Source organism: Salmo trutta, chromosome 21 (assembly GCF_901001165.1).
Source record: "Salmo trutta chromosome 21, fSalTru1.1, whole genome shotgun sequence".
NCBI classification, from domain to species: Eukaryota; Metazoa; Chordata; class Actinopteri; order Salmoniformes; family Salmonidae; genus Salmo; species Salmo trutta.
This window is the reverse complement of record NC_042977.1, coordinates 1,729,289-1,748,875: the sequence shown is the minus strand read 5'-3', so window position 1 is coordinate 1,748,875 and position 19,587 is coordinate 1,729,289. Positions and strand designations below refer to the sequence as shown.

Here is a 19,587-nt window from a genome sequence, read left to right as displayed (position 1 = left end):
AATCATCTATAACCGTATATCATGCTCTAGAGATTCATGTGGCTTAACTGTGTGACATAACCATACATTTATTTGGTCACATTCATTAATCCTTTATAGAGCATGAGAGCAGTTATTTTTAGCTGAGGTGTTTTTGTGCTCCATAAAGTTTCCCTTGCACAAAATACCCAAAATATTTGAAATGCGTTTGAGGAGAAGTTCACAAAGCAATACCGCTCCATTGCTCTCTGTGGCTGTGATTTGCAGTGTGATCTCTTTAGTCCTTGTTTACTTATGTAGTCCCACATGGTTGTTCCACTTCCAGGGCTAGCCATTGAAGGACCGCGCTCTTGTTTTCTGATTGAGCATGGTCAACAGAGTCCCACTTCATAAGAGGAACAGGAGAGTCTTTGTTCTAGGGAGAGGGCTGAGAAAGCCACATTAGAAAGCAATGAGGTGGATGCCTCTGACTTAATACTGGAAAATAAACTTGCATCCCTTACGTCCTTATCCTAGCTTATATATATGAAGCACTAGATGACCGCAATCTCGAGTGGAAAGTCGACACTGCCTAGCCAGGCTACAGTCAGGCTCAGGCCCAATTGCATTCCCCACTTTCCTTACAGATCAAGGAAATTGGTTACAAGGAGGGAAACTGATTTGAGTTTTGGGGCCTGGCCAAAGGTTGAGATTCTCCAACCTTCTCCTAAAGTGTGCACTTGCACACATCCTGTCATGTATTTAGAAGCATTGGATTGTTGACAAGGACAAAATCGGTTGTTCTGACCCTGAACAAGGCAGTTAACCCACTGTTTCTAGGCCGTCATTGTAAATAAGAATTTGTTCTTAACTGACTTGCCTAGTTAAATAAAGGTTAAATAAAAAGTGGGTTTCCTATGAACGTGATAATTTGGATAACCACTTTAGCTTCGCCCTCATGTGGGTGCTAGCAAGCAGGCTAGGTAGTGCTAGGTATCAACAGCCAATCCAGAAGGGCTGGAAGCTATAGTTAGCTTCAACTGTTCAATATCACTGAGTATTTGCATAAAGTTCAGCTTTCCCCAACTTTGGTACCATCCTGTTCACGCTTCCTCGCCCATGCTCGCATTGCACAACAGTCCCCCCTGCCCACCTTGCTTTCCTCCATTGAAAATGAATGGCTTTCGAGGTTTCATTGACCCCTGTATTCTTCTATTGAAACCCACTCTTAGATTTATCATGAATAATTGTGACAGGAAGAGTGGGAGCTGTGACCTTAGTTCACCACTCCACTGTCCACCGCTTACTTAAGAAATCACACCTACACTTCTACAAGTCTGAAAAGCTACTTCCTTTCCTTACACCTGGCAAAGTCCCATATCGAATTTAATTTACTTTTCTGTTCATGTAGAAAAAGCTTGTATTTGTTTTAATTGTTCAGATCTTCTTTTGAATGGAAAATCCTTTATTGCAGAGGTCATAGCAGTGTTTCCTCTAGTTTATTTCCCTGGCCGGTCACAAAGACGATATGCACGGTGTGACTGCATGAAGACTACCTGGGAAAAAAAATACAATCTCAGGTTGCAGCTACAGATTAAAATCACTTTATTCGTCAATTGTAAAAAATAATTCCAACCGAACTTTCACTTCGCTTTTATCCAAAAACTCTGAAAGACACACATACATAAACAGGTTGGAGCAGGGCTGCCTCGCTGGGCGCCCGTGGACAATTGTTGTTGTGGAGGTTAAGTGCTTTGCTAAAGGGCACAACGGTAGGCAGTGGTATTTTAAGATTTGATACCAGCAACCCTCCTGTTACCAGATCACTTCCCGACAGATTATTTCTGTCAGACCCGGGATTCAAACGGTAAAGGCTCTACCCCCTGGTTTAATCACTGTCTCCATCTGAAAAAAATGAATATAGTGAAGATGAGTTGAACTCCTCTCCTTTAAAACAGAAAATAAGAAAGAAAAACAGCAACCTGGAACGTGTCCAGTGAAATCACAGCAGCGAAAGCTGTTGACCTCTGACTCGATGCCTCTCAACTGTGACTGCCTGGTGTTCTAAATTAGATAAGATCACTTTATTGGTCCAACCAAAGCATGACTTCCACTTTTAACCCAACCCCTCCGAAAGAAACACATACATATATAAAGGTTTTGGAGAGATGCTACACTGGATGCCCTGGGAGCTGTTGTTGTGGGGAGGGGAAGTGGGCACAACTGCAGGAAATGGCATCTAGGATTTGATACCAACTTTCTGACAGATTTTTCCCATCTGACCCAGGATTCGAACTGGCAACCCTCCGGTTGCTGACTCAGCTCTCTAACCGCTAAGCCTCTCTGGATAAATGGATTATCTATGAGTAAATCAAGTCTGTTTAAAACGGGGAGTTATTTTTAACGGTTATGTTTTTTCTTCTTCATTAGAATTTTGCCAAACAGACTCTGGGAAGCCAAAGAAATTGATCTGTGCCATTTTGTATATGTGACCGACCGGCTCAAATCGGTCTTATGTTGCAAATATATATATTTATAGATATTTTTTTACATTGGATAAAAGTAGAGACTACAAAATGATATATCATACACTGCATTTGAGGAACATTGGGAAAGTAATTCTGCTTTGAAAGTTTGCAAATTTGTAAACTCACTTTTGAGAAAATGGCCTTTTGAATGTTTTGGTACCTACTGCAAAGCTCTCCTTTGTCTACACCCATTCAGCATTGTTCACAAGCTTTAGCCCCACCCAGCTCTTTAAGGATTCACATGTGAGGTCATGTGCGAAACAGAGAGTAGTGTAGTAAAGATTAAGACTAAAAGTGGTAGTAGCCTACAATAAGGATAAATTCCTGGTAAACAGAAAGTGTCCAGATAAAAATATTTGATAAATATTAGATGATGTTACCCAGACACACTTGTCTAAATTGATGGGTCATGTGAAAGAAATATATAATATAATATAATATAACCCCCAACAACGTCTAGCTAAGTGGATGGGTCTCTACAGAAGGTCCAAACGGTACAGCCAAATGGGCACTTGCCCATTAGCAATATCAGAAATAGATAGTGTCAGTATAAATAAAATAATATACAGTACATACAAGAATACATACAAGAATATCAATAACAATATCAGTGATAGATGAGATAGTTATATGCTTACAATCAGGGGTAAAGTGGCTGAGCAGCAGGATGAAATGTTTTTATTGTAGCAGCAACTTATGGCGTGTGTGTTAGGAGAGAGTCAATTGAATAGAGGTACTGTAGATAGTGCTGATGAATGGTCCGCCCGAACCACGCATGACCAATGAAATCTATATTTGGGGAGCCTGTTTCTGTCCTGCCCTTGACTTTGGGGCAGGGCATGTGATGTCTTGATCTTCTCAAAAATATACATTTGTCCAGCTGTGTCCAGTCCAGGTGGTGCTTGTACAGGCAGACCATCTATGGGAGGAAGGATGTCAGCGTTGTGCAGCAGCTGAAACCTGGTCCAGACTGAGTCTGAATGCTCCTTGGCGACAACACCAGGCTCCAGAGCATCGAAGCTGTGAAACAGGAAATAACAAAAAAAGTTAAGACATTACCACCTGGCACAACATCAGTATACCTCCCAAGTGTAGATAAGAAGAATAACCTCATACAATGCAATGAAAATTATATTCACCTGAAGTGCAGGTACTGTGGCCGCGGCCTGAAGTACGGAGTCAGGTGTTGTTGCCAGCCATAACTTTCCACCAGCACCGTACCATCCTCCAGTCCAACCAGCTGTGGGATGTTGACCCCTGTCACAGTGCTGTCCTTCATAACACCAGCAATCTCAGACAAAGCGTTCGCTCTGGTCTTTCTGAAGCGCTGCTCGATGAGGCCAAAGCACCAGTGGGGAGGGGGGCAAACTTGATATGGCCTGTGATCAGGAAGTGAAGGCCCAGACTGTGGTGGAGCTTGTGCATGGTCCGCCAGGCACGATACCAGAGCACAAACTTGGTCTTATTTTGGCCACTGCAGTTATCACAATTCAGGTCCACGCGTGTTTCCCCAACTCCATAGTTGGTAAAGAAATGGTGCATGTAGTTGATGACTGCGCTGCTGCCTTTGCTGGATGACATGCCTTCATCAATCAAGTAGTTGACTTGTTGTGGTATTCCTTCACAGCAGACACCAAACAAGCCACACTTGAGAGAAGTTAAAAAGTAGATGGGACCTGGCTGCATAGGGTCAGAAGGATAGTGCACCTGCAAACAAAAGAACATTAAGATAAGTTCATGAAAATGTAACATGAAACGTAATATCACTCTTCAATGCATCATTATCAGGTAAGTTTCACTTACCTACAAATGTGCAGAGCAGCAGCACTGCATACAGAAACATCATCTTGTAAACTGGAAGTTAAAATGATAACACACCGCCCGACTACACATACCTCTGGATAATACAGAAATAATGTGAGATCCATAAAAGTAGTGCCAATCATGTTGGAGGTCAATTAAATAATCAAAACGTGTTGTTTGTGCTTTACATACCAAGTGTTGTCATCGATTCCTTGTAAAGACGCCACACTGCTTTTTTTGTCACATGGGATGGCAGCAGCTTTCCACTAAAGTGTTTGTGGTCTGGGTGGCGTCCTGTTAACACTATTGCATTATCCTCTGCGTAGTTTTTACATTTTAGTCATTTAGCAGACGCTCTTATCCAGAGTGAATGCATACATTTCATACATTTATTTCTCCGTACTGGTCCCCCGTGGGAAATGAACCCACAACCTTGGCGTTGCAAACACCATGCTCTACCAACTGAGCTACACAGGACTGTACTGTACTTTCTTGTATGTACTGTATATTTTATTTATACTGACACTGTACTGTACTTATTGATGAAGTTCACCACTCGCTGCAAGTCCTCATGCTTCAGGTGTAACCTGTACTTGTTTGGACCAGCTCTCTTTTTGATGGGAGGCATTAGACCATTCTCCTTGTATGACTGGTGGAGGAGAGTCAGGCGTGTTCTACTGATGCTGAAAGACAAATTCCAGATACAAACATTTTGGCATTATTATACAATGATAGCCGTAATCACAGCCAGACACACCTGGCTACCTTGATGGGTCATGTAATCATCTGGCAAAGTGGAGTCTTTTGTTTAGATATGCTAGCTAAACAATGAACCAACATAATCCCAAGCAATAGAGCACTAGCAATACAAACCAATTCTCATAGCTAGCTAAAGTTAACCAAATAAAGTCAGCAAAAAAAGAAACATCCTCTCATTGTCAACTGTGTTTATTTTTGTAAATATTTGTACGAACATAAGAACATTCAATAACTGACACCTAAACTGAACAAGTTCCACAGACATGTGACTAACAGAAATGGAATAATGTGTCCCTGAACAAAAGGTGCGTCAAAATCAAAAGTAACAGTAAGTATCTGGTGTGGCCACCAGCTGCATTAAGTACTGCATTGCATGAAATACAATAGATGGACGTAATCACCGCCAGACACACCTGGCTAACTTGACGGGGTCATGTAATCATCTGGCAAAGTGGAGTCTTTTGTTTAGACATGTTAGCTAATCAATTAATCAAAATCCATAGACACTCTACGGACTGCAGAGTGAAGAAAAAGCAGCCATCAAGTGCTCAGCATATGTGGGAACTCCTTCAAGACTGTTGGAAAAGCATTCCAGGTGAAGGTGGTTGAGAGAATGCCAAGGATGTTCAAAGTTGTCATCAAGGCAAAGGGTGGATATTTGAAGAATCTCAAATAAAAATATTTAGATTTGTTCAACACTTTTTTGTTTACTACATGATTCCATATGTGTTATTTCATAGTTTTGTTGTTTCTGTTCTAAAACTTTTGACCAGTGGTGTTCATTATTTTGTTAAATGTAACCTTTATTTAACTAGGCAAGTCAGTTAAGAACTAATTATTATTTACTATGACGGCCTACCGGGGAACAGTGGGTTAATTGCCTTGTTCAGGGGCAGAACGACTGATTTTTACCTTGTCAGCTCGGGGATTAGATCCAGCAACCTTTCAGTTATTGGCCCAACGCTCTAACCACTAGGCTACCTGCCGCCCCATTAAGTGAATGTGTCGGCCAAATAGTAGGCATTCAGCTGTGTTTAATCTTAGTAGTCGGCTTGATATCAGTAGCCAATCCCTTGTCGATGTAACAATAACAAACTTTATGCACCTATTTTATAGACTAAGGGCCGGTTTCGCTAACATAAATTAAGACTAGTCCTGGCCTAAGAAGCCATTTCATTGGAGAATCTCCATTAAAATACTTTTTGGATCCAGGACTAGGCTTAATCTGACTCCGGGAGACTGTTCCTGAGAGTATTTTGCCGGAGACTGGTCTTGTGCTAGTGGCCGTCAATAGTGTCCACTCTGTACCACATTGTACCTGCCTAAGCATTTTCAGCACACTGTTGTCAGTACCCCCGATTAGGCAGAGTCCTCTGGTAAACAGAGCAGTAATTACACCTCATATTATTTGTACAGGGATGAGTATCCACGCTCTTTCTCTTCCCACTAAGGGGGCTTCGGACAATAAGAGGCCAGATCACTGTACTTCGTGGTGACTGGCTTGCCTCCGCGCCTGTCCTTCACTCTCACTCCCCATTCCCAGCCATTATGCCAAAAGTGGGGTTGGATGGAAAATGGGTTTAAATTATCAGGTACAGCAGGGAAACCGCCTTTTCTTTTTTTTCGACCCTCGCCTATATAACCATCAGAGGAGGATTGCGATGCGGCCAGGTGATGTGATGATAGGGTTGTCGGGTTGCAAAGGGCAGGTTAAGTGTTGAAGGCGAGTAGGGGTCAGCTAGTGGCCAGGTTGGCGAGCGCGGCTGATTTAGCCTGGTACTTGACGGTGGTCTGCTACTCAAAGCCGTGAGAGGCTGGGATCAGCTCAAACGCCTTGCTCTTTTAAAAAGGAATGGTTTAGTGATGATTGTTGTCATTACTGGAGTGTGACATCGCTCGAGGTCAACGTGGTAGAGAGATCAATGGGGAGTTGGTTCTGGCTGGAAGTGTACAGTGTGGTGTAATACCTTTTGTATGGACACACCTGAAGTGGACATTTCCCAACCCACATTTTTTTACTCTTGATGTATTCTATGCTAGTTATGGGTGAAAATTAGCATGTTTGTTCAGGTCATATTAAAACTAATTAATGCTTGCAGATATACAGTTCTGTGCTTTAAATCTCCAATCTTCTGTAGATGAGTCTCCAATCTTTGATAGATTCACTTTGATAGATTCACTTAATCTCTACTGTATTCACATGAATTTTCCTTTGACTTAGTTGGGTTTGCGTTTGACAATTGTTGACATTGTGAAAAAAAAAATGTAGAGTTCCAATAACATAGTGAAATTGGTTTATATAGAAACCTAACCTGTCTCAAAGACTAAGGAATGGAATTTTTATATATATATATATATATATATATATATATATATATATATATATATTAGTACCAGTCAAAGTTTGGACACCTACTCATTCAAGGGTTTTTTTTTTATTTAAAAAAAACTATTTTCTACATTGTAGAGTAATAGTGAAGACATCAAACTATATGAAATACACATTCAGTGGTTGCTCCACTAAAAGTTTTGCAATTATGCTGTGGTACATACAGGTAATTTGTGGTTTAGTACGGTACCCTGCGTCACCACTTCATTGCTCCAGACCACCACAAGGGGGAGTTAGAACACTGACTATGCTTTTGGGTCCTACTGTGTCTCTAACTGACAATGAATGGGCGACATAAACCTAAACAGAAACTGATAATTGTGCACGACTTCAGTATTACTTACTAAAACTGTTGTTACACTAAGGTTTTTATTATTTTATTTTGTTAGGATTATTTTACTCTTACTGTAGTAGTATAGCCCACTCCCGACCGATCACGTTGTACAGCGCCTGAGTGGCGCAACGGTCTAAGACACTGCATAGCAGTGCAAGCTGTGTTGCTACAGATGCTGGTTCAATGCCGTGCTGTCCTTGACTGGGAGACCTATGAGATGATTGTATGTTTTTGGTTTCTCTCCTAAAAACTGAAATAAATAATTCTAAATACAAACTGGCTTTATTTACAAATTAGTAACAATGTCTCTCCCCATGTTCAAGAATGACCCTTTTCTCGCTCATTTTACATTATTTGAAATCGAAATCTCCAAAATATTGTTAGTTTTTAAACAAAGTGATTATTATTATTATTATTATTAATTTATAATTATATAAAAGCCTGTTGGATATTCTCACAGATATATTATTAACCCTGTTATTAGCAGGATAATATATATTGGTCATATTTGTCATGGCTCCCGAGTTGCACACAATGGGATTGCCTTGCAGTTCTCCAGCTGTATCCACTGAAAGCGCGTGAGGGTCAAGGCACGAGGGCAGGGGGCATGGGATGGGCGGCAGAGCTGCACACAGAAGACCTAGCCCATGGGGAAGGGAGGAGGAGGAAGGGGGGGTGAACCCCCACCCCGCCACACTGGGTAGCACAGAGCAACACTAAGGGGCATTGCACTAATAATGGTGCCGACTTGGGAAATGTTCCCGCTGTTCTTAGTGCCAGTCTGCACGTTCAAACTAAAACAATGTAACTAATGATGGCATCTTTATGCTTTCGGTAATAAAATAATGATAAAAATACTCTTATTTAGTTATGGATCCATAACGAATTACTATGGGAATAAATATCACTGAATTACAGAAATATTGGAATAAAGTTGTCTAATGAAGGTTAACAAATTGTTGCTTACTGGAAAATACTCTTTGAAAACACCCATGGTCACGTTGTACAGCACCATTATGGCTATTAGCAGGTAGCTGGACAATAGACTTGCCTAGGAGGGTAGAGGGAGAATTCTATCGTTAAATGTATTTCTGAGTTAGGTTGGCTGTATCACCACCGGCCGTGATTGGTTGCAATTTCAGTTTAATCCGCCAGAAAATACAAAACAAATAATACCACAAAACGTATTATTATGTATCACATCCGACCGTGATTGGGAGTCCCATAGGGCGGCACACAATTGGCCCAGCATTTCTCTCCCTCTAAAAACAGAAATAAATGGCCTTTATTCAGATTACAATCGCTCACTTTCTTTTTTTTGAGAAGGAAATAACATCCAAAATATCGTTATATATTATCAAGTTGATGGCACGGTCATATATTCTGGCACCTACATAAAGCTGAGTGACTCACTCATTCATGGCTTTGAATCAAAAATAGATAAGTACCAACATTCTTTCTGATAGTCTTTAAAGAAATGTTTTGGTTATCCTGACCTAGACACCATGTACAGTATTATAATAGCCCATTATGGGCTATTAGCAGGACAATATACCTTTACCAACACCTCTCCGTATTTTGCTACAGATACATGCTGGCCGCCACCGGGAGACCCATGAGGTGGCTTTTGGTTTTAATTTAGAATCCTCCAATCCGTCAATCCTCTATATGTAATCATTGGCGGAGAGTCACGTCATATTTTCCGATATACTCTAGGTCTACCATAGGTGACATGAGTCTCACTAGTGTTGTTTAATGTGCTGTTAAAAGTAATCTAGGTCTTATTTATTTAAAGAGCGTATTGAAGTTAGACGCAATAGGATTTGAAGTAATAGCCTACAACTATTTTAGCACCATTTCGCGATGCTCTGAGAAGAGCATGGGGACTGGTCTTGATAAATCAGTTAGTTTTTATTTTGACTGAATCTCCGTTTGGGTATTGGTTAGACCTCAATTATGGTGTAGAAAGGTTATGCTCTTAGTATAACCTTTTATTTAACTAGGCAAGTCAGTTAATAACAAATTCTTATTTACAAGGACAGCCTACTCCTTCCTCCCCGTCGAGGAATTGAACCCAGGTCTCCTCTGTGCCCGCACAACACGGTGATTATTTAGCTACATAGCCCAGTACTGTAGCCTACTCCCGACCGTAATGTTGTACAGCGCCATAATTTCTGTTACATCCTAACAGAAACCAGAGGGCTTTTCATTTTTTTTGGAATAGAAACACCTTAATATTAATCACATTAATCCCAAACTCAAAGTAATTGGAAAGGTAGATACACATTATTTGTGACATTGTGTTTACAATAAAGAATGTAAACAAGATGCTGTGTTTTTATTTACAGTAGCGATGGACAGCTGGTGGCATTTTGAAAACAGGTTTTCCAACACTTATAGCCCGATTAGAAGGACAATATACCTTTACCAACACCTCTTTGTATTTTAATACTTTGTGGATGGGGGCTTCCGCAGTGCAAAATGCATTGCTACAGATGCAGGTTCGATACCTGTGCCGGCCACCACCGGGAGACCCTTGAGGTGGCTTTTGGTTTTAATTTAGAATCCTCCAATCCGTCAATCCTCTATATGTAATTATTGGCGGAGAGTGACGTCATATTTTTCGATATGCTGTAGGCCTATCGCAGATGGCATGAGTCTCTCTAATGTTGAGTAATGTGCTGTTAAATGTGGTGTAGGTTTTATTTATTTAAAGAGCATATTGAAGTAAGAGGCAATAGGATTTGAAGCAATAGGCTACAGCTATTTTAGCTTAGTTTCGCACTGCTCTGAGACAAGCATGGGGACTGGTCTTGATAAATCAATGAGATTTTTATTTTCGCTGAGTCTCTGTTTGGGTATTGGTTAGACTAGAATTAGAAAATGAGTGTGTAGAAATGTTATGCTCTTAGTGTAACCTTTGTTTAACTAGGCAAGTCAGTTAAGAACAAATTCTTATTTACAAGGACAGCCTACTCCTTCCTCTTCGTCGGGGAATTTAACCCTGGTCTCCCGCGTACCTGCATGACACAGGGATTCTTTAGCTAAATAGCCAAGTACTTTGGCCTACTCCCGACCATAACGTTGTACAGTGCCATATTTTCCGTTCCATCCTAACAGAAACCCAGAGGGTTTTTTCATTTTTCTTGGAATAGAAACACCATAATATTAATCAAATTAATTAAGCAAGATTTCTTAAAATTAGTCCCATATACTATGTTCTTACAAAAAAGGTTTAAAATTCCCTAATACAGCCACTATTGAAGGCTTCTCAAATATGCCCTCTGGTGGTCAAACTAGCACTAACTAGCATTAGTGTTACCAGTGATTGGCACCTAAATAACGTGCCATAGAATTCTGCGGCACCATGCAAGCTGTGCTGCAGTACACTCCAAATTTTAAAGGATAAACCACTGTACGGAATCATGTTGTAATCAAAAAAGTGTAACAATTCAAAATATATTTTAGATTCTTCAAAGTAGCCACCCTTTGCCTTGATGACAGCTTTGCACACTCTTGGCATTCTCTCAACCAGCTTCACCAAGAATGCTTTTCCAAAAGTCTTGGAGTTCCCACATAGGCTGAGCACTTGATGGCAGATTTTCCTTCACTCTACGGTCCAACTCATCCCAAACCATCTCAATTGGGTTGAGGTCAGATGATTGCGGAGGCCAGGTCATCTGATTCAGCACTCCATCACTCTCCTTCTTGGTAAAATAGCCCTTAAGCAGCCTGGACGTGTGTTGGGTCATTGTCCTGTTGAAAAACAAATGATAGACCCACTAAGTGCAAACCAGATGTGATGGTGTTTCGCTGCATAATTCTGTGGTAGCGATGCTGGTTAACCTCTATGGGCTAGTGGAATCGCGGCAGTGGAATCCCGTGGCGCGATTTTCAAATACCTTAGAAATGCTATTACTTCAATTTCTCAAACATATGACTATTTTACACCATTTTAAAGACAAGACTCTCGTTAACCTGTTGGGGATAGGGGCAGTATTTGCACGGCCAGATAAAAAACGTACCCGATTTAATCTGGTTACTACTCCTGCCCAGTAACTAGAGTATGCATATAATCGTTTGATTTGGATAGAAAACCTCCTAAAGTTTCTAAAACTGTTTGAATGGTGTCTGTGAGTATAACAGAACTCATTTGGCAGGCCAAAACCTGAGAAGATTCCAAACAGGAAGCGCTCTCTCTGACTATTTCTTGGCCTTCTTGATCATCTCTAACCAAAACAGGGGATCTCTGGCATAACGTGACATTTTCTAACGCTCCCATAGGCTCTCAGAAGGCGCCAGAACGATGAATGGTGACTTTGCAGGCCATGGATGAAAAACAGTAGCGCATTTGTGGTCGATCTGAGGACAATGAGACTGAGGCGCGTGTACGAGGCGACCCCATGTTTTTATTTTTTCGTCTTTCAACTAAAACAGGGTTTCCCGGTCGGAATATTATCGCTTTTTTTACGAGAAAAATCGCATAAAAATTGATTTTAAACAGCGTTTGACATGCTTCGAAGTACGGTAATGGAATATTTTGAATTTTTTTGTCATGAAACGCGTCGGGCGCGTCACCCTTCTTTACCCTTCGGATAGTGTCTTGAACGCACGAACAAAACGCCGCTATTTGGATATAACTATGGATTATTTTGAACCAAACCAACATTTGTTATTGAAGTAGAAGTCCTGGGAGTGCATTCTGACAAAGAACAGCAAAGGTAATCCAATTTCTCTTATAGTAAATCTGAGTTTGGTGAGTGTCAAAATAGCTAGCCTGTGATGCCGGGCTATCTACTCAGAATATTGCAAAATGTGCTTTCACCGAAAAGCTATTTTAAAATCGGACATAGCGATTACATAAAGGAGTTCTGTATCTATAATTCTTTAAATAATTATGTTTTTTGTGAACGTTTATCGTGAGTAATTTAGTAAATTCACCGGAAGTTTGCGGGGGGTATGCTAGTTCTGAACGTCACATGCTAATGTAAAAAGCTGTTTTTTGATATAAATATGAACTTGATTGAACAAAACATGCATGTATTGTATAACATAATGTCCTAGGCGTGTCATCTGATGAAGATCATCAAAGGTTAGTGCTGCATTTAGCTGTGGTTTGGGTTTATGTGACATTATATGCTAGCTTGAAAAATCGGTGTCTGATTATTTCTGGCTGTTTACTCTGCTGACATAATCTAATGTTTTGCTTTCGTTGTAAAGCCTTTTTGAAATCGGACAGTGTGGTTAGATTAAGTGTGCCTTGAATTCTAAATAAATCACAGACAGTGTCACCAGCAAAGCACCCCCGCACCATCACTCCTCCTCCATGCTTCTCAGTGGGAACCACACATGCAGAGATCATCCGTTCACCTACTCTGCTTATCACAAAGACACGGCGGTTGGAACCAAAAATGTTACATTTGTACTCAGGCCAAAGGATAGATTTCTACTAGATTTCTGTCCATTGCTCGTGTTTCTTGGCCCAAGCAAGTCTTCCTTTCTTATTGGTGTCCTTTAGTAGTCGTTTCTTAGCAGCAATTTGACCAAGAAGGCCTGATTCACACAGTCTCCTCTGAACAGTTGATATTGAGATGTGGATGTTACTTGAACTCTGTGAAGCATTTATTTGGGCTGCAATTTCTGAGGCTGGTAACTCTAATGAACGTATCCTCTGCAGCAGATGTAACTATGGGTCTTCCTTTCCTGTGGCGGTCCTCATAACAGCCAGTTTCATCATAGCACTTGATGGTTTTTGTGACTACACTTGAAACTTTTCAAAGTTCTTGAAAGTTTCCGGACTGACCTTCATGCCTAAAAGTAATGATTGACTGTCATTTCTCTTTGCATATTTGAGCTGTTCTTGCCATAATATGGACTTGTTCTTTTGCCAAATAGGGCTATCTTCTGTATACCACCCCTACCTTGTCACAACACAACTGATTGGCTCAAATGCATTAAGAATTAAAGATATTCCACAAATGAACTTTTACAAAGCACATCTCTTAATTGAAATGCATTCCAGGTGACTTCTTCATAAAGATGGTTTACAGAATGCCAAGAGTGTGCAAAGTGGCAAGGAAAGTGGTGGCTACTTTGAAGAATCTCAAATATAAAATATATTTTGATTTGTTTAACACTTTTTTGGTTACTACATGATTCCATATGTGTTATTTCATAGTTTTGATGTCTTCACTATTATTTTGCAATGTAGAAAATAGTAATAATAAAGAAAAACCCTTGAATGCGTAGGTGTCAACTTTTGACGGGTACTGTATTTTCCAATAAGTTAATTGGGTCATTAGAGTTGACATTTACACTAGTATCTCCCTCTGCCTCCGACAGTTTGTCAAGTTTGCCAACATCGAGGAGGACACACCGTCCTACCACCGGCGCTACGACTTCTTTGTCTCCCAGTTCAGCGCCATGTGCCACTCAACCCATGAAGACCCTGAGACCAGAACCAGGTGAGGAAATAACAGGCTTGAAAATAAACCTTGAACAAGAACATTATTAAAGGGATTTTTCACTTGAATTAAATTATGCTCACTGGGGGGAAATTGCCATTTTCTCCTTGTCCATAGACAAGTAAGGAAGTAAAGTTGTAATTTTGGTTAAACAGTATATCGCTTTAAAGCCACACACAGATTTTCATGCCATAAAAGAATGGCCCACCAACAAAAAAATGTAAAAGGAGAATGTAAATCTAAGTAGTAGGCTAGTTAATTACATACAGCAGCCAGGCTTACTGATTGTTATAATAATCCTATTCATCTCCAAATCACCTATGCTAAATCCATAGCTCGCTGCTTTCATGAGATGATAGAAAGAAAGCAAAAGAAAACAACCAAAGAATACCCATAACAATGGAAAGAAAGGCAGCGCAATGTTTTTTAGATAACACACAGAACAGACCAAACACTAGCAAACCAACCAACCAGTAAAAAAATCTCTAGAACAGTGGTGCATGCATCACTTCATGCGCAGGCGCTTCAGAGGGACGCCTATTCCACCAGAGATGCCTGCTCTTCCTTAATCTAATAAAGACACCAGGAATATATTCAGATGACTATGATTCACTCTCTGCAGAGAGACCTCATCCCACCACCAATATTGCTGTAATTATTTGTTTAAAAAAAAACATGTTGTTACCTAACCTTACCACCTGGGGGCGGCCCGTCAGGAAGTCCAGGATCCAGTTGCAGAGGGAGGTGTTTAGTCCCAGGGTCCTTAGCTTACTGGTGAGCTTTGAGGGCACTATGGTGTTGAATTCTGAGCTGTAGTCAATGAATAGCATTATCATATAGATGTTCCTTTTGTCCAGGTGGGAAAGAGCAGTGTGGAGTGCAATAGAGACTTTATCATCTATGGATCTGTTGGGGCGGTATGCAAATTGGAGTGGGTCTTTCTAGGATGATGGTGTTGATGTGAGCCATGACCAGCCTTTCAAAGCACTTAATGGCTACAGACGTGAGTGCTACTGGTCGGCAGATTACCTTGGCGTTCTATGGTGGTCTGCTTAAAACATGTTGGTATTACAGACTCGGACAGGGAGAGGTTGAAAATGTAAGTGAAGACACTTCCTAGTTGGTCAGCGCATGCTTACAGTACACGGCCTGGTAATCCGTCTGGCCCTGCGGTCTTGTGAATGTTGACCTGTCTAAAGGTCTTACTCACATCGCCTGCGGAGAGCGTGATCACAGTCTTCCGGCACAGCTGATGCTCTCATGCATGCTTCAGTGTTACTTGCCTCGAAGCGAGCATAGAAGTAGTTTAGCTCATCCGGTAGGCTCGTGTCACTGGGCAGCTCTCGGCACATATTGCACTTTTACTTTCTTCTCCAACACTTTTGTTTTTGCATTATTTAAACCAAATTGAACATGTTTCATTGATATATTAAGTTCAAATAAAAGTGTTTTTTTTCCCCCAGTATTGTTGTAATTGGCATTATTACAAGTAAATAAATACAAATCGGCCGATTAATCGGTATCGGCGGTTTCTCGGATCATCAAATAATCGGTATCGGCGATGAAAAATCATAATCGGTCGACCTCTACTTTGTAGTCTGTAATGGTTTGCAGGCCCTGCCACATCCGACGAGTGTCAGAGCCGGTGTAGTACGACTCGATCTTAGTCCTGTATTGATGCTTTGCCTGTTTGATGGTTCGTCGGAGGGCATAGCGGGATTTCTTATAAGCTTCCGGGTTAGAGTCGGCAGCTCTAGCCTTTAGCTCAGTGCGGATGTTGCCTGTAATCCATGGCTTCTGGTTGGGGTAGGTACGTACGGTCACTGTGGGGGACAACGTCATCAATGCACTTATTGATGAAGCCAATAACAGATGTGGTGTACTCCTCAATGCTATTTAGATTTCTGGTTAAGGGTAATTAGATTTCTGGCTAAGGTTATTCAATATGTATTGCATTTGTGGTGTTGCACTGTTCTCAGGGCAGGTCTGCCAGTTTTGACTAGCAGAAGTGACTTTTCACAGCAGGTTTGGAGAACTTAAGCTGCAGGTTAGGCGTATTAGCATGTCAGGTTAGGAGAAGGACATTAATGTTAGGAAAATGCTAAAATTGACCCATACGTGACTCGGAAATAGAACAGTCTTTGTTTGTAATTTTTTTACGTTAAAAAAAATTCAACAATACAAAACATACACAATCAAATGACAGCATACAGACACACACAAACATCGACATCACACCTGCCCAGATCCACCTGCTCACACCCCATCTCCAGCGCGACCATCACATTCCGACAGATGGCTTCAAACTGCACCATTTTGTTTCTTTCTGTCACCTACGCACTTTCAACATTTAGATATGTAGCAACATTTGAAATGTTTTTTTACATTGGATAAAAGTGAAGTCTCAGAGCTAGAAAATGGTATATCATACACTACAGTTGAGGAACATTGGGAAAGTAATTCTGCTTTGAAAGTTGATAAACTTGGGACCTCACTTTTGAGAAAATGGCCCTTGAGTGTTTTGGTAAACCTACTGGAGAGCTCTTTGTCTACACCCATTCAGCATTGTTCACACTCTCTTAAGCCTTAGCCCCACCCATTTCTTTAAGGATTCACATGTGCTGTCATGTACTAACAACCAAAGATTTCAAGACTGAAGACTGGCTTATACCACATCTATCGATAGTTGTCGAAGTTACATCATGAACATTTTATTGTTGTCCGACATCAAACTTGTCGTTTTCGTTATAAAACAGTATAAATACAAAAACTACAGGCTGCCTATTTGTCCAAAATAGCATAACTAATGTATTTTAACACCAATTAACCCACCTGTTTAAAAATGTATTTAGTATATGTCAATCTTGCAACTTTCTAAACAATGTTTTGGTTCATTTCTAGCTTCTTAGCTAGCTAGCTAATGTTACGTTAGCTGGCTAGTCAGTTCAAATAATGACCATATCATATAGCTGACAACTTCTTCACTTTAGCTAATTTGTCTTCATTATTACAGGAAAATAAACTCACAACAAGATCATTATTTCCGAGTTAATGGCGAGCCAATTACAGAAAATATCTTGCAGTTGTGAGTTTGATGAAAGAAAAGCAGGGCATTCTACCTGAGTTTTTTTTACTTGGACTGTGTCTTGTTGGCCTAACGTTATATCCTAATTTGATTTTGGTCCAGGTCATGTTCTTCACATTACCGTCTGGTAAACACATAGTATATAAAATAAAATCTAAGTTTATTTGTCACATGCACAGGTTACAGAAGGTGTAGTGAAATTGATACTTGCATAGTGGAGTCTTTTGTTTAGACATGTAGCTATCTTGCTAAACAATGAACCATAATCCCGACTCATACTACACTGTATGAATCTGCAGGTAGCTAACCAACCCGGTTCAATGTTAGCTAGCTATCTAACATTAGGCTATAACTAGCAATGCAAATGATACAAGTAATATTACTACACAGATCATACTAGCTAGCGAGCAAGCCAGCTAACATTAGCTAGCTAGCTAACAGTATGCTTTAACTTGCAATGAAACGACTTTCTGACAAATTACAAACATATATCTGAAAATGTAGCTAGCTAGACTATCTTACCCATATGAATGGAATCTTCTCCCTGTCTGTCACGGATACCATGGTTGCCCTTAGTTTCAAGATGTAATCTGGAGACCGGTTTGTTATACAACAACCTTCTGTGTGTTCTCTTTTCAACTCCCTCTATATATTTGCAATCAAACGGCAGAATTTTCTCCATTTCCTTAGCTATCACACTGCTTCCACCGGGCATTCCAATGATTTCAAATCTCGGTCCGACAGAAAGTGGAGAACCACACTTTTTTTGCAGTTCTACTACGTGATATCTTCAAACAAAGATGTGTTAGAAAGGATTGCCTACACATATTGATCAGCTCATGTTATAGATAGAAGCATGCTACATGGCAGACCAATCCGAGCTCATCTCTCGACATGTCCAGTCCATCTATTATCTCAGCCAATCTTGGCTAGCGGGAAGGTTCCTGTCTTTTCCGTGGCCAAATCAACTAGGCTCATAATTTAACACTTATTCGTATTTACAGATGGCATACAAGTTTGTTATGAATGCACATGAATGTCCACATGTTCCAGAAGGCATTTCTGCCAAAAAACAAATGTTGAAAAAAAAAAATGCCTCTCCTGTGAAGTAGTGACTTGCGACATACGCATAGTTTCCTGAAACGTGTCACAAATGTGGAAAAAGGGAAGGTGTCTGTATACTTTCCCAATAAACTGTGACCTTTGAAATGATTAAGTCCTTCAAATATAGTATTTAAAATGTGTGTGTGTGTGTGTGTGTGTGTGTGTGTGTGTGTGTGTGTGTGTGTGTATCCCTTGTAGGATCCGTGTGGCCGGTATCAAAGGGCTGCAGGGCGTGGTGAGGAAGACGGTGAACGATGAGCTTCAGGCCATCATCTGGGAGCCCCAGCACATGGACAAACTCATCCCCTCCATGCTGTTCAACATGCAGGATGCCGAGGACCTAGATAGGTACTTAAATATATATATATTCCCACATGGCAGTCATAGACATTGAAATACATATTTATGGACTAACATCAATAAATCAACAGTTAGTCCTGGGAGGTGGTCCTGACTGTCACAACTTGTCTACTTAACCTCTCTAGGGTATGTGGGACGAAATCGTCCCACCTACTCAACAGCCAGTGGAATCCCATGGCGCGTTATTCAAATACCTTAGAAATGCTATTACTTCAATTTCTCAAACATATGACTATTTTACACCATGTTAAAGACAAGACTCTCGTTAATCTAACCACACTGTCCGATTTCAAAAAGGCTTTACAACGAAAGCAAAACATTAGATTATGTCAGCAGAGTACCCAGCCAGAAATAATCAGACAGCCATTTTTCAAGCTAGCATATAATGTCACATAAACCCAAACCACAGCTAAATGCAGCACTAACCTTTGATGATCTTCATCAGATGATACGCCTAGGACATTGTTATACAATACATGCATGTTTTGTTCAATCAAGTTCATATTTATATCAAAAAACAGCTTTTTACATTAGCATGTGACGTTCAGAACTAGCATTCCCACCGAACACTTCCGGCGAATTTACTAAATTACTCACGATAAACGTTCACAAAAAACATAACAATTATAAGAATTATAGATACAGAACTCCTTTATGCAATCGCTATGTCCGATTTTAAAATAGATTTTCGGCAAAAGCACATTTTGCAATATTCTGAGTAGGTAGCTAGCTATTTTGAACCCCACCAAGTTTGGCCCTCACCAAACTCCGATTTACTATTAGAAAAATGTGATTACCTTTGC

General features: G+C 40.5%; 1 protein-coding gene across 4 annotated transcripts in view; it reads left to right on the top strand.

Moving 5' to 3' along the window:
- Positions 1 to 19,587, top strand: part of efr3a (EFR3 homolog A (S. cerevisiae)) — a 243,809-nt gene that overhangs the window by 74,367 nt on the left and 149,855 nt on the right. For all 4 annotated transcript variants that reach the window (XM_029703945.1, XM_029703942.1, XM_029703944.1 and 1 more), the window contains 2 exons: positions 14,114 to 14,235; positions 18,623 to 18,772. In XM_029703945.1, coding sequence (XP_029559805.1) covers positions 14,114 to 14,235; positions 18,623 to 18,772 — 272 coding nt within the window. The remainder of the gene's footprint in view (positions 1 to 14,113; positions 14,236 to 18,622; positions 18,773 to 19,587) is intronic.